Below are 22,244 nucleotides of genomic sequence, written 5' to 3' on the forward strand. Positions count from 1 at the left end.
AAAACCCGTCTCGCGGGAAATTCATTAAAAAAATAAATATATACATGATACGGGCTTGGAATGAAAACACGTGCTTAGTATTTAATCGGCGGCGGAACGGCTTAAATGACTTACCATACGCTGTCGACGTGTATGAGACCAACCGCCATTAAGAAGCTCTCCTGTTGATCCAATTTCGGGCGCTTCTTCTGATTCTTCCGTTCCTTGATAAGAGGAACCGTCTTAGCGCCGCTGTTCCCTTCGCCTTCTTTGTCCTCACTTTCGTGGATTCTCTTACATCCACGTGACTGTTGAGCCTCCGCTCGACTAGAAACCGCCATGACGTTTGAGATTTTAACACGCGCGGCGGATCGCTTCTTCTCGGTCTCGTGAAGCAATTTTAAGCAAGGCTCGACGAGTACCGGCACGTCTATCGTGGGTACCGCGCCCAGGCGAAGTCGGTTCCTTTTTTGATTCCCTTGCATGATCTGCTCCCTGCTCTCGTCTTCGTAAAACTCCTCCATGAAGTGCCGGGAGCAGATTCGCGCTGTCTTGATGTTGAATGGCGGTTCTCCGTTCGCCAAGGGCGCACGGCCACACGCGCGCACCCATAACTCACGCAATTCGATATTGTGCGGAAACCGGTGATAGCGCACCGACTGCTTGCGGGTCCGACGATGGCTGTTGCGGCACGTGGCCACTGCGCACTGTGGCATCCTGAAACGGCGCGGTCTCTACCTCTTATCGTCGTCGAGAAGTACGGCCTACCAAGAGGCGCAGGAGGATAAAGCGGCGGCTGAGTTCGACGTGGTGATATACACGCGCGCGCGCGCACATAAACGCACAATCGCGAGCGCGGAGAACGGAAGACCGTGATGGCGAACGGCGATGATGCACGAGAGACAATCCCCCCGGGGTTCACGCGAGGCTAATTGATGACGAACGGTGTATGATAAGCGACCGCCGCCAACCCGTGCGTCCACGAATGCAGTTCGCTTCCCTCTGGCCCGTCCTTGAGGAAAAGTGGTCCCACTGAGATGCCTGGTCATCTGGGCTGGTCACATTCGAACCAATCATCGTCGAAAATAACGTCCTACATACGATGCCCTTTAGCCTATAGGAAGACGGAGGACGGAGAAGATTGTCATTGCACTTCCCCCTTAATAGCAGACGGGCAAAGTAGAGAACAAAAAAAAAAGAGATGAGATCAAGGGACTCAAGTAGAAAAAAAAATGTGAAAGAATAATGTCAATAGAGTTGACAACTGTTGCTCTTTCCTTTCCCCTTTTCAAATTTTAAAATTATTTAGGAGAATTCGGAAATTGTGATGCCATGGGGGTAGTAAAATTTGTAAGAGATAAGCGAGAGCGAGAGATCTTCAGATCTCTCGCGCACGTGGCTAGAACGACGATGACAGGTGCAGGAAGAAACACGAAGAGAGGATCAAAGTGCGTAGCGTCCGCGAGAGGTGTCGCCCTGATAGCGTGATCACGCTACGACTGGTTACCAACAAGATGGCGTTGTTGGTAAGCCGGCCGGCACTTGTGAGCTACCGGAGCCGCACGAGACCCGGCGAGGAAACATCGTATTTGGAGAACGCGAGAAGGATAGAGAGAGCAACGGAGAAAGAGAGCGTGAGAGGGACTCACCTTTTGCGACGGACGTTGCCGCCGGAAGTGAACGCCAATATTCTACTATTAGGAAGACGAGGACGAGAGGAAGCGAGGGGACGGTTGGAATTGTGCGAAGAGTCGGGAATTATGTTAAAGACCGGAGGGGCGTCGCGACGCGGCGCGACGTGACGCGCGACACGACTCACACGACACGTTACGATGATGACGGATGATGAGGATGGCGACGGCGGCGGATGACGGCGAATTTACCCGCGCTCGCGGCGCTGCTCCTCCGAACACTGGCCTCTTGCTCTGATCGGTCCGCAATGCAAGAGGTGGCGAGCACAGCCAGCAGATGCGTGTACTCGTGTCTGCGTGAACCCGGTGAACCAATGATCGTGCTCCGCCGTTGCCGTCGCGGCAGGGATGACGAGGACGTCGTGGAGAGTGGGGGAGCGCGCACAACCTGGGGTTGCAAGGAAGGCTGCCGCGCGCGCGAAGGCCGTCGGCGAGGGGGACGTCGGCGGGGGGGTGCGCGGGGAGGGGCGGCGGGAGGTCACCGCTACCATGTACCGAGGGTCCTTTAGGGGGTTCGCCACCCCTCGTGGCGCGCACGCCGTCGCACGGTCTTCCGCGCTTATCCGCCGCGATCAACTACCGACCTGGCTTTCACTCTCTGCTGATATTTCTTACGTATCACTTATACTTTTCACTTTACAGTATGCTTCTTCTTATATGGTCTCTTCGCTAACGATCATCTTCTTGTGCTTGATTATATTCTTTTGTAACATTCATGTGTACTTAATAAATTTTTAGCACTTGTTGGCACGCGTGGAGAATAGAATTCCCAAACGCCGTAAATGGTATCATCAATATTATGGTATCGGTATGACTTAATGTCACTACTATTTTTATATTTTTTTATTTCACGGTTTCCCCAGTCTTTATTTGTAATTCTATAATACTTATTATTCTTTATTTTTTATTACTTTTATCATTTTTATATTGGCCTCTTTCATTTTGGTTTTATTCGCTTCGTGATGAGGCGACACAGATATATTTTTTATAAGCTTCCGAAAAACGAAAAATATCAGACCGAAATTTCTATTTTTAGGAATACTGATTTTTTTTTTAAGCTACTATCGAACTCTTTATCCAGGACGCATAAGGCCCCTTGTATACTGGACGCGATAAACGATACCCAATGAGAACTCTGTTTTCTGCTGTAACATCCGAAAAAGCAGAGCTTTCTGGATATCGTTCATCGCTCGTTGCCAGTGTGCAAGCGCTATAAGGCTAAGAAATAACGTGTAAACCACGTGGTGTTGACGCGTTGATGAGCGTTTAACAGAAAAGTTAACTTGTTAGTTAACGCTCATGCATTATTCCCTAGCGTGGTATCTTGTGTTCAACAAGCCTTTATCCCGTTTAGCATCCAACAAAATATCATTGCTAAATAAACGTTTCTTTTTCCTTCTTTTAATGTCACTTTTTTTTTTGTTCGCAAAAGAGTGTGTAACAGAATACTGTTCTATATCCGAGAATATTATCTCTATTATTAAAGTTTGTAAATAATCGCGCATCTCATCACTTAAAACGACTTATATGCATGCTATTATATCTTTTTCGATAATTGCTATTATAATTGGCACTCATTATCATTGAGATTTAACAAGACTCTGTCATCAGTTAGACTTGAAATGTATAAGTATTATTTTTTTCACAATTATTTTATATATATTATATATTATTTAATATGACAGATTTTGTTTTTATCATCTCGACTTTAGTATATATTATATAAATTATGTAATATATACTGTATACATAATATAAATTTATCTCTATCTCTTTTACACTTAATTACTTCGAACATTTTAATCTTGTCTTGTGTGACTGTTGCCTGTAGTTTTTCTATATTTACGCCTATTAGGTGCTTTCGATGGAGATGCCATTTCAGAGCATGTTTAAATAAAGCATCTATCCGTCTTCTTTTTTTCTTCTCGTAGCACAATATTTTCTTGTCGCGCGTTGCTCCATTCGTCTGAGTGACCTCAAGTCCTCCCTCTCGCGGGGCGTGTTGAGTTACGCGCCGTTCCTCTCGTGCACTCTCAACGATTATTCGTAATACGAGTACAGTAGTACCAAGAGAGAAAAAAAGAGAGAGAAAGAGAAGTCACACAGTAACCGTTGTGTTGACGACCGACAGCGATTTACTCGATAAGCGCGCACTCGATAAGTAACGTATCGAAATTCCGGCATAAAAAAGGAAACATCTTCGGTTCATTACAATACCAACAATCATTTATCATTTTGGTATCCCCAAGTAAAAGGTTAACAATATTGTTGGAAGGCAACAATAAACTTGCAATTCTGGCGCAGTTCAGAATTTATTAGACGCATAATGCGTGTACGCACAAGCGATATGCTGTTAGATGGGGGGAAGGGGCGTAGGAATACCTATGCCCTCCGCGGAATGCAGATAGGCTCGGTCTTCCGGTTGCGTTACGTCGATTAAGGGGTCTGTTTTCTATACCTGAATTAGTGTACACTCTGTGCACTTAAAATGAAATAGATGTATGTTTGATATTTGGCAAAAGCGAGAAACAAAGTTCTAGTACAGTTCAGTGCAGGAATAAAAAACAGACCTAAGATTTATCTTTTGTATTACCACATATTTAGTGTGTTTATTCGATTGAAGGTTATAATATCGCAAGATTCTGTAAACTATGTATGTATGCCTGTTTCGTGCAAAATTCTAATATAAATATGAACGTCTGTTTCAATCGAACTAAATCTTCATGGAATAAACTGTCAAACTGGTTAGAACCTTGCAATACCATAATTTATATATATGCAGATTTATTATATATACGTATATTCAAATCAATACCCCTTATCACTATGTCGACGATACTTTCTTTAATATAATTAATTAAAAATCTACATAAAAAGTAAACTTATAACGATCAACCGTGAAACAAATCTGAAAAATGTAACAGAAAATTTGACTTTTTATTATATGATTCGATAACTTTATGCCTTACAATATTCAAGATTGCATAGAGTTTAATAATTCACGAGATACCGGAGAACGAACTTCTGAACCTATTTCGATAGCGTTAAAATCTCTCGCCAGAGTGACCCGTAAGAACGTTGATTTTCACTATTTGCATAGAATCTTATTATGCCATAATCGTTTCTGCCATTGTCATAGTATCTTTTATATTTTACGCGGCACAAAAAAAAGAGGAAGAAAATTTTAAATTATACCTGAAACTCAATCGACAAACCAATTTATCACGATAATGCAGAACCTGTTTTATCACGCAAATTAATATTTTGTGAAATTAATAATTAAATAATTAAATTTTATATGACGCATCGGTTTTTACCTGCATTTTCCTTTCTTTAAGTAATCTATTTTTCATTTTTAAAGCAGATGAATGTAGTACTAAACGGCAAGTCGAATCTTTTATTATGACTTGCGTAAAAAAAAAATATAATAAAATAAAATTGCGACTGTTTAAATTTCTTCAACAAACAGTCTTATACAAATGTGAAATACAAAAAGTTTTTTATAAGGTATTTTTATTTAAAAGATAAAATTGTGAAACAAGAGTAAATTACCTAATGTAAAAAAATTATCAATTTTCTCCTAGTTCATCCCCTCAAGAAGATATACAGCATTACAAATTCACTCCCTTGCAAATCAGTTTGCTATATATCCACCATTATCTCGAAGCTTTGATCAACAAATTATTGCTTTCTCGTAATATAGTCAGCCGACAGATCGATTATAAGTGGAACGTCCGTGCGAAGCTAATTACGTAGGCGTAAAATAAGGAGAGTTTTAAGAACGGAAATTTAAAACAAGCCCTTTTTAAATTTCGATGCTTTGTTGCTAACTTATTGCTTCAAGTGTTTCATTAAAAAGAGTAATTTTACATAAAGTATCAGAGCTTATTATAATTAGAATTTTATCTTTTTTTATCGTTTAAATAATGATAAAAAATTAAACAATAACCTTTAAAAGATAACCACTTAATTACATCCCCCCCAAATATCTGTCATAATTATAACTGAGATTGTGTTCATCAATCAGCAAATTGAAATATATATGTAACATGCAATTAAACATCTGTTCAGATTTTATTTTTCCGGAAACATTACATCACGGTTTTTCCCGTGCGATCTCGAGTAGAAAACGATTTAAAGAAGTCTTCGCGGAGGCTCCGTCAAGAGCGTTTTTGCAATGTTCTTCCCTCTCTTACTTCTCTAATTCCTACTCTTGACCCTATGTGGAGACCCTGCGTGGGTCTCCCGAACGAAGGGAAGTCGAAAAGAGCGGAGAAACCTGAACAGAGCACAGAGGAGGCCTGCTTGGTGGTTCACCAAGCGGCCGCTTAAACAAGAACAGACTGATTTCCGGTTCACGTTCGGTCTTCGATACTCGCGTTCGAACTTCAGACATTTGCTACAAAGTTTTTTTCGAAGAACACTTCGATCGTGACATTTCTCTCGGACATTAATCCGTATTAAGCTCATGAATTATTTATTTAGAGCTGCTCCAGGAATTCAAGCTTCTTCCAGGAAAATTATTCCCCTCTTCGAGAAAGAAATGTTGATTTAAAAGAACTGGATTAAAATATCATTGCAATCTACAGGGGAAAAAAAACGTATTTTTGTAGTCTATACTTTATTACTCATCGGGATTTCATCGTAATTTAACTTTGCAACATATCGAGATGTTTAAGCATTTAAGATGACAGGTTTCGATAAGAACAGGCCTAGATAAGACCCGAGGCTTCCCCCGTATCTACAGTCATCCGTTACGATATCCGAAACGTTATTCGAATAATTTGAGTCATTCGCCTTGCTGGGAATACCATGAGCGGACCGAAACAGCGTCGTAGGAGTTCCTTCGGATACCTGGTTCCGCAAATATTCAGAGCCCTCATCGAATCCTCGCGGTCTTTCCCGCCGCCGGGTATGCGACTACAGAGAGAAAGAGAAACGGAAAGGGGAGGGGGGAAAGAGAGAGAGAGAAAGAGAAGGGAGTTCGATTCACTCGCGTCTCTCTCCTCTCTCTCTCGCTCTCGTTTGCTTCTCTCTCATAGCCGACACCCGGGCAGTATCCTTCGCCCTCCCGTAACTCTCTTGTATCCTGGTTGCTTTCGGCTCGGCTCGACTCGGCTCACCGCCGCCACCACCGTCGCCGCAGCACACAGCTGGCGCAGAAGAGAAACGCCATCGTCGGCTCCGTGGCCATCAGACGCGCGCCTGGAGAACAACGAAGGATGATGCGCAGCTGCGACGGACGAAGTGGGGCAGGGTCGAAGAAGAGTTTCGTGCAGCAGCCCCCGCTGAAAACGGAGGAGAGGCGATATCTTGCACGGCAGGCAGGCAGGCAGGCAGGCAGGCATTCCTATATATCGAAGAATTTTTGTCCTAATGTGCGTCATTTTCTTCGAACAACTTTTCACGTGCACGAATGAATACCTACTTTGTCTTTGATTTATCACGGGTTATCGTTCAGGCGAACTCGAACGATCAAGCAAAATGCATGACAAAAATGACAAATCGGACTGTAAATTAAAATTGATTTTATTTAACCTGTACCAGTCCTTTGCAAATCATTATGAAGAGGACATACGCTCTTATATCTCTACATCATATATTTAGTAGACTGCGGGATTTCAAATTTAATAATTTTTGCAAATAAATTGCAAATACAAGAGAGAAGACTATCGTACGTTTCTTTGATATCTCTGCGTTTGTTGACATCACGCCCGGATAGCAACGAGGAAGGCGAAGCTGAGAGACGAGACTCTCTCTCGTCGAGGGGGAATAAAGGATCGGCCGTGGGTCGAAGCGTCGACCAGCGCGATACGTCCTCCTCTCATCCATTCCGCGATGATCGCACGATAGCTTCACGATAGCTAAGACGATTAAGACTATAACGATCACGCAGGAATTAAAATATACTTATCGTCCAGGGGTCATAATTTACATCGATGTACATTTAACCGCGCGCGGTGTCGCTTTTTTATCGCGCGACCGAGAAATTATTCTTGTAGTTAATGTCGTATCTACTTCGATGACAGTTCGTACATCTGCGGCGAAGGTATGCATGTGACTATATTTTTTCCTTCTTTTCCTTTCTCTTCCCTTCGTTTCTTTTCCTTCTTGTAATACAGAATTATATTGTCCGAATTCGAAAAGAATAGATGAAATTCGTAAAAAATACGATTTCAAGGCAATTTCTTTACTGTGTGTTTCGTTTTATAATAAATCACAAAAACGTCTCACTTCTTGCACAGAAATATAACATCTTAAAAAAAAAGTTTAGAGAAAAAATTGTTTGATAACTTATTCGTCAAAACGTAAAAAGAATAATCAGAATTGTCAAGATTTATAGATGGATGATTTTCATTCATCTCAATTATCTAGTGTATTAAAGTTTATACGATTCAGATATAATATATCCATGTGTATTTTCTCAAATCACATATATCAACATAACATGTAATGTTAATGTAACATGTAAATACTTATATTACCAAAAAATTGAAATTAAATAATTTTACTTTACATTACATAGTTTATATACATATAATTTGCATTTGTAGGTTTACATTCAACAATGCTAAACAAATTGTTTCTTTTTCTCTCTCATCCCTTTCTTTTTCTCTTCCTTTTTTTCAAAAAAATTATTCTTTTTAAAAAACTTTTATTTTTTCAGTGACTTTATTTTCGGAAACAATGCAGATTAAAGTCTCTTTATCTATTCACAAAAATCATATTTTATTTAATCTCTTTCTTAATTTCCTCGATTATTCTACCGAGAAAATGTAATACGAATTAATTGAAAGTAGTAAAAGTATCCTAAGTAATTCTAAGAAAACTTCGTTAAATATTGATATATATAGTCATCAACTCTGTGGATTAATCTTTTAGAATTTTAAAGAACAGAAAAATATATAAAATATTCAAATCAATAAATATTTGATAAATGACATAATCAACCTTGCATCTATAAATCTGGAAAATCTGAGACTTATTCAGATAATGTGGAGAACGAAAAACTTTTAAAAATTTCAGAGTCAACGTTACTTTTTCTAGTTTTTCTTGAATTATTTTTTGCAAAATCTATTTCAAAAACTGAAAAATTATTAAAACTAAAATTAAAATTTCAATATGCCTTTTACGCATATAATTTAATGTGCATAAATAAATCGCAATAATTTAATATGCTTCATCACTGCAAACCTATATTAGGACAGCAGAAAATACAGGTCAGTTTTTTGGAATTTTAAGCAGTGGAAGAGAGAAACGAACACCCTATTCCTTTTTCGATGCTTTTTCGAAGGCTTTATTGGACCGTTCATTATGAGCAGAAGGATGATATCTTTGGTACACGCGGATGTACTAGGTGGTTCACCCCTTTCTCTCTCTCTCTCTCTCTCTCTCTCTCTCTCTCTCTCTCTCTCTCTCTCTCTCTCTCTCTCTCTCATTCTTTCTCTTGAGAGACTAGTATACCGCTCACGTGGTTCTCCCTACCTCTCTTTCTCTTCTCGCCTGCTCTTCCTCTCATCATCGTCGGCAAAAGAGTACGAGAGGGAGAAGGCCGCGCGGCCGAGAGCGGAGAGGGGAAACACCCTTCATCCTTGAGGTGGGGTCCCGGCTACCCCGCTGCTACCGCTTCGCCGGGATCAATACCCACCACCCCGACCGAAGTCCAAGCCACCCTCTCCCTTTGCCTGCGCCCGCTCTGTCTGCCTGCCAAACCTGCCAAGTCGCGCGCTCGAGTCTCCAGGGAAGACTTCTGCGAGCGGTCTCTTCCACCTAAGGGTTGGCGCTTCTGCGACCTGGCCGCTCTAAGAATCGCTCATTCGCGATTCCGGACGAATAAGTCAAGTCATTCGGTTCTCCGAGAAGCTTATTCCAAAAATTAAACTCCCTTTCCACCCACGTAGTGGCACGACTTGACGTCGACGTTTACCTCGTTCGACCTGTTGCTCGCACGATGGAAAAAAAAAGGAATCTATTTAGCGATTTTAGATCCATTCGAACGACAGTGAGAATGCATTATCCTTTTTGTAGATAGTTGTAGATATATCAACCGATATACACCCTCAAGTCTAGTTTCACTCAGGATTATTTACACAGCGATACAAAGATGGAACCATGGAACACGTGATAGTCTGTTTGCCCTGGCGGCAAACAATGGCTCGTGCTACAGCTCTTTTCTTTGTACTACTGTATCACAATCGAATGCATATCACATGTAATCTCGAAAAACGTCTCTCCAATCATATAATTAATAAAATAGATGAATATTCGTCACTAATATATATCTCCGTTAAGGCACGAAATTAAAATTTGATTTTAATTGTAATTCAAAACGTTCATATTGTTTAAAATACATCTAATAATTTATGACATTAAATTAAAATGGCGTATTGTCAGCGGAGACTCAAAATTTCGATTTAAACGCACGGAGAAGAGATGTGATGTTCCGATAAAGCACCGGCTATGTTGCATCTACGTGTTTACATTGGCACCGGATGAATCGACTACTCTCCAATGTTGTCTGGTCCCTATAATAAAATGCCATTCAAAAAATCCGCGAACACGCCACTGGATTTCTGATGAAATCTATGTAGACTGGGAACTGCTAAGGAGAGGATCTGGTTTCACATTCGGGTTTGACGAGTAACAGAGGCTCTGCGTACACCTTCCTGTTTAGTAAACGCATAAAATGCAGCACATTACGAAGCTCTAATTCTAACAAGAAATTATGCAAACAATATTGATGTAAAGCCTCCAATTTGAGGAATGCTCGGTTTCAAATCTAAACTTTCTAACATTCGTGCAATAAAGTTGAATACCTAATGCCATAAGAATTCTAACGACAAGCATCGTAATAAGTAATAATAATTTTCTTAGATAGTCAATAATTTTTCTTCATTCTATTTCTATTTTGAAAAGATATAATCAATTATAAAATTATGCTCATTAAAACATAAATGTGACAAATGTCTAAACGATGTCGCAGCTCGCATTCGTGATGTCGGCGCAACCATCGATGCGTCGATGAACGAAGAGCGTTGATGATATCTAACATTTTGTACGCGTTCTCGTGATGGTCTCGCATCGCTTCGGGAACCTGCTCTATCCGGCTCTCGTTATAGCGGCGGACGCGGCGAACTGCGGCGGCGCGAGAGGGGTCAGAGTCCGTTCGGAGGGCGACGAAATTGCGAAGGGGATCGCCGGAGGGGGCGAGCGAGAGAGAGAGATAGAAGAGGGACTCTGGAGGGTGGCTTCATCCGAGGGTGGCAGCGATGCTGGTCGTGACGGTGGGCGGCGGTGATGGTGATGGTGGTAGTGGTGGTGGCTTTGGCAGTACACGATGGTAGCGGACGGTTACCGGCCGCTGGGCCTGTGGATCACACACGGCCGAATGACGTCACTCTCTCTGGCGTTACCAGGATACCAGAGAAGGCGAAGAAGACACGCCATTGCCGCGCAGCGGGCTTCGGATCTCCGCGCGATTAATTGTGATTGGAACCTACGACGTTTCGCATCTTCGACAATGCGAAGGTGTCTAAATCGAACAGATGCCTAAAAATACTTTTGCAGCGCGAATCTGATGTCTGAGAATGTGTTGTTTTGAGGATCAATTTCTTTGATTTGAATAGCCAAATAATAAGATTTATTCGATCACGATCGAGTTACAGAACTATCAAAAATAAAATCATTCGATTTTTAACGATGTACAAGTTTCCGTGAAATAATGTCGCACAGTTCTTTACATGTATCTTCTCTTATAAGTTTCTTAAAGTTCCACGCCTATAGGCCTTGGACGTTCAACATTGAAAATTTCTCAAAAATACCATGAAATTTGATACAATGATAATGAAAATGAAAAACAAAAATCTTTTTAGATTTTAACTCATATCCATTTCCGATTCTTACAGATACACTCAATTTTATGAAGATGCTTTTGCAAAGTATAGAATATGCTTTACAAAAACATCTTTATAAAAGAAGGACTACTTCATACTCTAAAAAGTTACATTTTTTTTTCTCCCAGTTTTTCACATAGGCAATATTTTATAGCTCATTGTGTAATTTCTATTTTCAGAGAAAACGCGGGGAAAACGGAAAACCCAACGGAATTCTCTGTCTATAAATTCTGTTTTCTCTCGGTATATATTATATCTATGCGTTAATTTACACTAATCTTGAGAAAAGTAGAAATCCACTTTGTTCAACAAATATTTTATTATATTTTTCAATGTTCTCACGTAATATTATGTAATATTTTGTAACAAATTTCGATAATATGTTGAATCTTTTAAATTTGCTTTATACGGTAGTAATTCGACTTTTGTTCCAAGTCTGTACAAAATAACCTGAGATTGCCTGAGATTCGTCGAAGGTGACCTTGAAAAGACTTTTCTCAAAGCAAAAGAAAGTGAGTGGAGGGAGAGACGACAATCAGGTCTGGATAGCTTTCCGCCATAGTGGTACCGTTACTCACACCCTTGCGAACGTAGGTACCGCACACAAAGAGCAGGCATACGCGTGTGCGTGCGTCCGTGTGAAAGGGTGACGCACGCAACACGATGTGCGCGCGCGATCATCACCGACATCTGGCTTCGGTCCTTCGCCCGAGGGACTTGTGGACAAAGACTTTTCCTTCGTCTTCGTGGTCTCGGAGTTGGATTTGTATATCCTATAACCGGACTGAGAACGTACGACTAAAGTTCATCTCGATTTGAATATGAGACATGCAATTCAAGTGGGAACATTATATTGAATCAATGGATTCAATTGTGAATTCTACTCTTTCTTAAATATGCGCACTCTCAGTTATTAAACTAAGATCAAACGCTCTTAAACTCAAGTTAAATTAATGAAATCTCTTCCATTTTCTCGCCAATGATGCGTGAGACGCTGGCGTTGAGAAACATCCGTAAGAAAATATGAAATAGCGACGAATGCAGAGAGATCGAAGACGCACGTAGGGATAAGGTCGTGGAAGTCAAGATAATTGAGTCGAAGGGCTGGATAGATCCGAGCCCTTCCAGTCGGTACCGGAGTGGTTGGTCTCCGGCAAGCGGTGACTGCACGTAACGACCCTAGCGGTACCGTTTCTATGGTACCGTTCGTGGGGATTAACGCCCCTCTTGCGTCGTCGCGGCCGCTCCACTTTCATCCGGCGGCGGCGGCGGTGCCGGCGGCGGCGACGGCAGCAGCAGAGCAGTAGCAACAGCAACAGCAGCCACCGCCGTTGCCCGCCGCCGCTGCTGCGGGGTGAGACCAGCCTTGGCCTGGGACCATGGAAACTGGATAGCCTTCCCGTGAAACACACGCGCGCGCATATATATTGGTCGATCGCGTATTATAATTATCCCCGAGTCTCGGCTACGCGGCATTCCGAGAGGCACTCGGAAAAACTGCTTGTCGCACGTCGATCCATCGATCGAAAAATAAATTACGTTTCCGATATGGTGGCTCTTCTGGAAACAACCTCGGATAACGGTATATGCATGTTACCCATGAAGCTGATAAAATATTATCCATATAAAAACTCTACGGAACGTTTTAATATGATAAGAAAGAGGAGAAAGAAAAAGAGAATAAACGTATAAAAAAAAACCAATTTTTTTTTATGCGAGAATGCGTTTTATATAGACAGAGATGCGCTTGGTTTTAGATAAAACGTTCCTTTCTAACTAACTTTCTGAATCTTTCGAAATACTCGGTCAACGAATCATTGCAAAGCGATGAAGTAAAATGTTTATACAGTAGAACGATAAAAGAAAACGATAGAATTTTACCGACAGTAACGCGGCAGATACCGAAGAAAATCACTTTAATTTCAAATATACATTTATGTAAGATTTATTAGATAATTCTAATAAATATCCGTATGTTTATAGAGAGAAACTCTATTCAGCGACAACAAAGAATCACAGAATAAAACAAAGGTAAAAGAGAAATTTCTGTTGAAAGTGCATCATGGTGTTGAGTGACTATTGAGTTGTTGCTTCTATATTAGTATATCGGAAAATGACTCTACTTAAATTAAACCGTAAGACAGTCCAGTACCAATTGACATAATCACGAACCGAGCATGTCATATAATCATAAAATAAATAATACTTTATTGCTTTTGTGCTATTGTATTACCAAACATTTCTAACCGTTGTGGATACATTTATGTAATAATAAAAGTACGTAACTATAGAGGGAATCAGATAAAATTTAATCCCGGAAATTGTTTATTGCGTATACGCTCTCGAACTATTTCACTGGCTCAGGCGCTATTTATTTTTTGCCAATGTATCGATATGTACACGCAAAGATCGAGGTAAAACGTCTTGATAGCGATAACATCATAGACGCAGTGCTCAACAGCGAGGTTACGCCTGGCGTCATCAACAACATTGTCGCCGTTTAACCTTCGTGTCATCGAAGCATTGATACCGTGACTACGGTAACTGACAAAATTATTTGTTTCCCCACCCGTTCGAACGATATCTTCTGCGTGCACCATAAATACACGCTTTTTTTTTTAAGAAAACATATTTCATGATTTGCATTCAGAAATGATAAACGTTCTCCAATGGATGAATCGACGGTACCAATAAAACATCATCACTAGAGCGTTATAATTTTGTTATTTTAAGAAAATTATTACAATTTTCTTCTCAAAAGTTTGTTAATTATAAGTTAAAATAATAGCAAATAACAAAAAATATGAAATAGCTTACGATATCTTTTTGAAGTGTATTATTTCTACTATAATAGTAAAGATAAATGATAAATAAAAATAAAAATGATGTAACTAAAAATGCAGTTACAATTGATATTGCCGAAAATTCTTTGATGAGTGACTTTCAACGTTTATCATATCTAGACACAGATAGAAAATTTCCCTTCATAATAGATCGACAAGTAAAACTTTCAAAATTCATACCACGTAATTTAATTTTTCTAATTTAAATATAGTTTGAAATTTAATATGCAAAAGATAAGATAGAAATAGTCCTATAAGAATAAAGGGGCGTAACTTATATTGTTAGTTTTAGATACGCTTGTACTTCCAAATAATCGTCAAAACTTTCGAAAGAGAATTAGTAAATCTTATGAGTCGAACGTAGTTAATTCCTTTCCTTTCAATGGTTTAGATATTAAATAGCCGACAAGAATGTGGAAAAAGGATGAGATATTTATGATACAAATACGGAAAAATAAGATGTACACACGCACGCACGCTATCTCGTAGATAAGCGGAGGTTGAAGAAGGAGAGGGCGCGTTGCAGAAATAGTCATCCTGTTATCGACACCACCGTTTGCTTATCGTACCACGGTCAATATTTCGCTCCCTCCGGCTCCTTTTTTCTGCACCGTCTTCGCTTCGCCTCTCTTTCTCTCACCCCGATTCCCGCACGTCGTTAGCGTGCGTTTGCGCGTCCGTCACTACGCTCGCCACTTATCCCGGCTTTATCGGCCGATAACGCCAATATCTCGGCCACCATCAAGCGGCGATTACAAGGAAGAGGAGTAATATTCGCTATATTTCAGAAATATCGTCTGGCGTACGAAATTCTTACGCCGCTGCGCATTAACATGCTCCCGATGATACCGAAATCACGCAGAAAATCATGCAATCCTCACCGACGTTTAAAAAAAAAACAAACAAACTATATTCAACGCGAATTTAAAAAACCGTCTACAATTGAATTCTTCTGAATGTTTAAAAATGTTCGTACAGACAATACTAACAAATTATAATACTTGTTTTATTCTTTACACCATAAAGTGTTGTAATCTCTCTGAGAAATGTTTTTTTATGAGAAAAATAAGAACGACTATTTAACTTTTATTTAGATTGAAAGATAAAGATGATTAGAAGTATAAAAGATAATTAAGATGAATTAAGATGATTCGTTTTAGTAAAAGTATTTCGCTACCATCTATACTCTATCTTCCTCTATTTTTTACGCTTTTTGTTTTCGATCTTGACCAGTTAATAATCGCAGGTAATAATCGATAATAATCCGTAATTAATAAAATATATAGGGTACTCACAATTTAATACACTTCCTTACGATGTTGTTAGCGAGCTTCTGCGATTTTCTTGACGATACGAAAGGTGGGGTGATGCTAACAAGCCTCTTTCGTTTCTCTGCATCGCTCGTCGTATTCTCTTCGACAATCTCAGGTTCACATTCTTCGATGACGTTGTTCTCTTCGTTGGCATTTACCGCCGAGTTTTGGACCCATTCTACTATATGGTCCGTGCGATCGGCCGATAATGCAGCCGAGTTGCTGGCAAGCTGTTCTTTAATAAGTTCGCCAAACGCGGTCGGAGCATGAACAATTCCAAAGTTCGTCTTCTCTTCCATTTTTTCCGCGGACTCTGTCGAGATTCTTTTTTCCTTCGCGGCCAAGGAAGTACATTTCTTGGCACTGTCAGCCGTATCGTCAATCGAAACGTCATCTCCCTTCTTTACCGTTTGTTGCTCTTTCTCACTGCTCTCCTCGTCGCCGTCCCTCACGATTGCATTACTCTCTTCGTTGTTGTCCTTCACGATTTCACTCTTCTTCTTGTCGTCGTCCTTCACTGCAATCTCATTGGCGGTTTGGAGTATCGCCATCGCCAAATCCCCGTGAACGATTTTTAAGATCTCATTTAAGTTACTCTGTATAGTGCTGGAGTAAACCGTCTCTTCTTCCATGGACTTCGCTTCTGTAGAATTACAATCGTCGGAAGTGGTCTCTTTGGTCTCGGAATAAGATACAACAGGATCAGAATCGATCGTCTTGTCGAGATCAGTTACCTCCTTCAAATCACCATTGCAATCGGTTTTAGTAGCATCGTGTTGATTTTCGGAACCAGGTGAATTTGTTTCCTCGGCACCTTGCTGGTTTTCAGAACCAAGTGAATTTGTTTCTTCTTGTTTCTTCTCTTTCTCAGCGACAGTATCTGAAGTTTCTTTAGAAACAGATGGTTCGTCAGTGTTCGTTTCTTCATGATTCTCCTCCCTGTCAGAGGAATCTGCTCTATCGTTTGCAGAAGTTGTAGTAGGACTCTCTGAACTTTCTGGACTCTCCGGACTTACGGGACTCTCGTTTTCCACCGATTTAGTGGTACTTTCTGTCGTATTATTCTCTGCCATTGTTGTCAGATACTTTCAAGGATCAATTTCTCTCAGAATCCAACATTTTAATTTCGATGATGAATGGGGGAAGCTTTCAGTATTTTAGAAGACACATTTAATTACCATCTGAGTTTTCTTGGCCATCTTGCGTAGAAAATATTATCCTTCCTATATCCGACAACTTCGTCTTCTGATTTCCCTTTTGATTTGCTCCTACAAAAACAAAACAAATTCTTAAAATAATCACTCATGAAATTGTAAATACTTAAAATTAGATACAATTAGAATACAATTAGAAAATAATTCTAGTCTCTTAATTATCGACATGTTAGTATTATTATCCTGAACACATTATAAATTATTATTATTATTGTTGCATAATATATCTCTATAAATGTAAATGAAGCAACAATTCCAAGAATAATTTTTCATCGACAAGAGGAATTCCTGCATCATCGAGCGAGCATTGTGAGGTTAGGAAACGTCATGTAGTAAGACGAGACACGATTCTTGTCGTTTAATTTCACGTAAATGCAAATGTTATCTCTCGTTTTCATCACGATGTTAGCCACATTTACAGGTTCCCTCTCGCTCCTCCCCTCCCCCCTTTCTCGTCCACAAGCCGTTCAATTGCGACTGCAACAATTGCCTGCATGCAACGACGTTCCACGGCCTAAACGCGATCTTGAAACAACTACGCACGACACGTTTAACGAGCATTCGTAGCGTATTTAAATGGATATCGACTGTCGTCGAGAGTCCTCGCGCAAATTCCGTCGAATTCCTCAGATGTCTATGCTATTTTTCTGCGCAAATGATGTCCCAGACAGGTTGTCACCATTTCCGCGACGAAGGACAATAGCGGCTCCCTTTCTTTTCTCTCACTCTCTTACTCTGTATTTACACGAGAATTACGAGGAATTTTCTAAAGGACTTACGCTTGGTGAACCGCCGGTGAATTATACTCCTCCGACCGGCCCTTCACGGTCTACAACAACATCTCTTAAGGTCTCTCGTCGAAACCCCCGCGGAGAGATTTGCTTCGCCTCGGCCTGACGGAGGTCCTAAGAACCGGATCACCCGCGGAGTTCGTCCCTTACGGCGGCGGTCAACGAGATCGTCTCCTTTCGCCGGTCTCACACTTGCGACGACTTGGGGGGGGAGGTTCGACGTCGATTTCTCGGGGTCAACACGGACGTCGTCTTGTTCAACAAGCTCGATCCTCCCGCTGCGCGAATCTCATGTCTCACGGAGAAACAGGAGCAACGTATATCGCGGCCGATAGATGCGCGGGCGCGCGCGCGCGCGAATGCCTAACCTCTCCTCTCTCACTCTCTCGTCGAGGTAACCGGCGTCGATGGGGACGACGGGTTGCGGCGCCGCGAGAACGGCAGGGGGCGAGGGGGGCGGGGAGGGGGGAGGCAGAAATGCGGCAAGATAAGATCCTCCGGTAGTACGTACCTCGTGTCCACCGCTCGGGAGGAGGTTGATTCCTCGGAGCCGCGGAAGAGACTCGCGCGCGCGCGCGCGCGCGCGAGCGACGTGTCCGCCGACGTCGACCGGACTCGCGTCCGTGGAAAACGGACGATGACGACAGCGCGAATTCGCGTCGGAAATGGCAGCGCACGGAGCGAGCGAATGACCCACCGTTCGCCCGCGAGACGGACCGACGTGGCGCGCGGGAGAGAGAGAGAGAGAGAGAGAGGGAGTGAGCTGAGGACGAGAGAGAGAAACGCGTGCCGAGCGCGATTTCTTTTCGCGAAAAAACCACTCCGGTGGGGTGGGGAACGGGGGGGGAGCAGGGGAAAACGCGAAAACACACGTAAAAACACAGGCCCGCGCGTACCGGCGAGGCTGGTGACCTTACTGAACTGTATCCATACTGGATCGCGCACACTGGCGCTCGAAACGTCACCCGAGAGAGACAACTTCAAGCGGTTGGCGTTCTTTCTCCCTCTCGCGCGGTACAGTCCTTTAAATAAGTTTACGTCATACGAGGATGAAATATGCTCTCTCGGTATCATGAAAATTGATTAAACCTTGACGAGGATTGTACAAGGCTCTCGATGCGCATGCTTCTCTCTCTCTCTCTCTCTCTCCCTCTCTCTCTCTCTCTCTCGCTCTCGCTTTCTCTCTCTTTCTCTCTTCACTAATTTTTCTCTTTCAGATTAATACATGAGAGTATGCATGTATGTATGTGTGTACATACTTCCGATATGAAAGGATTCATTGAGTGACTTTTATCAGCTGCTGCTAATCACACGAACGAAATTGCAATCATTGCACTGTGCACATCGAAATTTATGCAAATTTTACAATAGCTGGACCGAGATCGCTTTTATCGTGACAAATGCATTCTTATTTTTATTTCATATTAATAAATATTTTCAATACGTACAATCATAATTTTAATTTATTATATAGATCTACATTCGACAAAATTGCATTAAACGATAAGCATTATATGCTTTTGATTATCCAATTTTCAATTTTAATTTATTTAAAGTATGCGAATTTTTATCTGTAGAATTCCTTCTTCGAATTGAGTGCGAACAATATACTCTCAAACTGCACGTATTATTTCGTATGTGAGATTACAAGATTTACAAGAACGAGATGTAATTAGATCTGAAGAGAGAGACTTACCGGAAAAAATAGACGTTCACATTTTTGATGGAGTTCGTTTCCTGTCGAACACGATATTGGCGAATTGTTTATCGAGTGACGTTACCAACGGAATGACCGTACGGCCAAATTTAATTTTCCGTGAATTTTGCCGTTGCATAGTAATTTTCATATTGTAGCATTCACGTCGCGATTCTCCTTGCTAGAATCGCTGCGTAACACGATTTCGCGAACTTGCGCAACATTTCGTGAAATATCGCAGTCGATATCTCGTTTTCGCGACGTGATCGATAATTCGCCGAGACGTGGCGATCGCGTGCCTCGATAGATTTTTTATTCCCGGTCGAATTTTTGACAGCCCTTCCGCGTGAAGTCATCAGTGGATGAGCGGAGCAGTCGCGACGCGCGTGGATCGTCGATTCTCCGTGGCTGTGCGTGTTTATGCAGGATTTCATCGCTGCCATACGACAATAGTCATTGCTCTCGGGATCCTCGGCGATGAAATCGTCGAAATCTAACACGAATTCACGCGAGTCTGTATAAAATATATCGTCCGCGTTCGGTCTTCCACTTGCGCGTAGGATCGCCGATTTGTCAACAATATGGCGACACGACGCCGGTCGTTTCTGCGGTTATACTCTCGGCGCGTGTATTTTGTCAATTTGCCGGTAAGTCGAAACTCGAAATCGAATCCTATGGAACTTGATAAGAATCATGCTGAATTTCTTATAGAACGGACAGCCGGATTTGAAGGAACGTTGCGTCGACGAGAGATCATCCGGTCATCGATATTCTGAATCGAGAGAATTACAGCCGGAGATGATATCGGACAAATATATATGTATCGAGGGATTTACGCGCATTGTATTTGCGGCGATCGGCAAAAACGCGGAGAGTGGCGACGGATCAAGGTAAAGTGGCTAGTGATAATCACTTTGATTGTTGTCTCTTCTGACCGATGTAGCGATGAATCTCGCTACAGACGAGTAAACTCGATCCGTAAAGCTCGGATTAGAATGCGTCCGCAAAAAAAGCAAAATCGATTTGGAAAAACCTCGGGATGAAGGAGGGACAACACTCGAGACACTTAATTTTTAAGAGAGACACACGACACTGCGATGTTCTCGTATATTTACAGATACTCGTAATTCATAGTCAATAGTATTCATATATATATATTTATAATATGTATATATCAACAAAATAATATTTTAGTCATTTTTACGTCGCTAATAAAATCTAGTGGCTAAACAGTCACAGGGCCTCGATCGTGTTACCTAAAAGTTGGTGACGTTCTGTACCTAGCCGCGGAACTTACTCCGCGTCACGTCCGCTCTCTACCTAACAATAAATAAACAAACAAATACAAATTTATACATTCCGCGCGCGTTACCGCGCTAGTGAGGGTAATAATGATTAATATCGCACACGCCCACAGGTCGCAGGTAACGAGATGAATCTAACGACGATCCTTTCACGCACGCACCGTCAAATCGAGAATTAATTATCGTCCAAGTCGCGAAACATAAAATTTGTCGTTAGCACCGTCTGCAGATTCAGAACAAATAATGAGAAGCGCGATTCGACCGAAAGAGCAGAGGAATATCTAAAAGACGCCGTTATTTTCTCCCGCAACTGACATATTCGCACGATCTTTGACCTCGCGTAAATTTTCTGATTTCGCAGGGAAAGTCCGTTTTTACTAAAAGATTCGTTAAGGACGCTTCGAGGAAGGTGAGAGACATTTGTTTTCGCATCTAACACGTGAAAATACGTCCGACGAAGTCTCTCGCGCTGCCGCAATGTCGGTTATATGAATTAATATAATCGGATTTTATATTAAATCAGCCTTGACCTCCCCCCCTCCCTTCCCCCGGGACTTCTCTGCAATTAAAACTTCCTCTTGAATTGGGAACGAGGTAAGGGAGTAACTGCAACCGCGACTGCGCGCCGCGCTCGAAGCAATTTTTTTTCTTTTTTTTTTTTTTTTATTACCGCGTTCAAGTCTCGCCTGATAGTCCCGCTGCGTGGCAACGCGGTATCGCCTTACCGATGGCGAAACGGGGACAGAACAGTCGTTGCCTTTGTTTTTAACCGCGGTGCAGTGTGCCACGCAGTCTGTCGTCGTCGTCAGCGTCGTCGCCGCGGCACGTTGTAGGTGTGTTAAAATTGCGGCTTCTAAACGGGGTCGCCGCGGACACGCTAATAACCACGTGCATTTCCGTCGGAATTGGAACGGCCGATGCCACCGCTCTGGACAATCGCCTCCGCGTTATCTGCGACCGTGGACGCAAATTGGACACGAAATTGCCCAGTCTTCGTGTCGACGTTCCCGTCTTGCCCAGCACAAACAGATGCTGTTAGCAGTACTTTAGCTCATTCCGATTAATCCGTGATAGTTAATACGTCTCCTCCTCTATATTGCAGCCGCGGTTATGGTATAAATATAAAGGAAGGTTTCTCTCTCTTTCTCTCCGTATTGTATATATGTGTGTGTGTGTGTGTGTGTGTGTGTGTGTGTGTGTGTGTGTGTGTGTGTGTGTGTGTGTGTGTGTGTGTGTGTTTTGTGTGAGCGCACGTCATATGTGTAATTTAGCCACCGATGCTCAGTTATTGACTCGCCTAATTAAATGGGTTGACAGTTCTCTCTGATCATAGCTCTAGCTACGTTAATAGTCGGAGAAAGAGAATTCTCTTCATGATCGTGAGCCGTGTATCCCACGCTATATGTTATTGTTAGAGAAACCGGATGTGAGATGCATTTCATTTCAGAACTGAGATTCGATTCGACGTCCCTAGAGTAATTTTTAACATCACGTCGCATATAATCATATTAGTGCAAGAG

General features: G+C 41.8%; 2 protein-coding genes across 5 annotated transcripts in view; one reads left to right on the top strand and one right to left on the bottom strand.

Moving 5' to 3' along the window:
- LOC105451396 overlaps window positions 1–18,463 on the bottom strand; it is a 41,163-nt gene extending 22,700 nt beyond the window's left edge. Inside the window, exons 1-2 of one of the 3 annotated variants that reach the window (XM_011691811.1) lie at window positions 18,236–18,463; window positions 15,702–16,987 (exon numbers count right to left, since the gene is read on the bottom strand). In XM_011691811.1, the coding sequence (XP_011690113.1) occupies window positions 15,702–16,792 (1,091 nt within the window). In that variant the 5' untranslated portion in view covers window positions 16,793–16,987; window positions 18,236–18,463. Of the gene's footprint in view, window positions 1–114; window positions 899–15,701; window positions 16,988–17,712; window positions 18,141–18,235 lie in introns of those variants that run through there. The other 2 variants (XM_011691810.1, XM_011691812.1) reach the window with 2 other exon arrangements.
- A 1,301-nt stretch (window positions 18,464–19,764) lies between these two features.
- LOC105451398 (G-protein coupled receptor Mth2-like) overlaps window positions 19,765–22,244 on the top strand; it is a 44,132-nt gene continuing 41,652 nt past the window's right edge. The window contains exons 1-2 of one of the 2 annotated variants that reach the window (XM_011691818.1): window positions 19,765–20,067; window positions 20,132–20,310. In XM_011691818.1, the coding sequence (XP_011690120.1) occupies window positions 20,239–20,310 (72 nt within the window). In that variant the 5' untranslated portion in view covers window positions 19,765–20,067; window positions 20,132–20,238. Of the gene's footprint in view, window positions 20,068–20,131; window positions 20,311–22,244 lie in introns of those variants that run through there. The other variant, XM_011691817.1, reaches the window with a different exon arrangement.

The sequence above is a fragment of the Wasmannia auropunctata genome, unplaced genomic scaffold (assembly GCF_000956235.1).
Source record: "Wasmannia auropunctata unplaced genomic scaffold, wasmannia.A_1.0 LD336052.1, whole genome shotgun sequence".
Classification (NCBI taxonomy): Eukaryota; Metazoa; Arthropoda; class Insecta; order Hymenoptera; family Formicidae; genus Wasmannia; species Wasmannia auropunctata.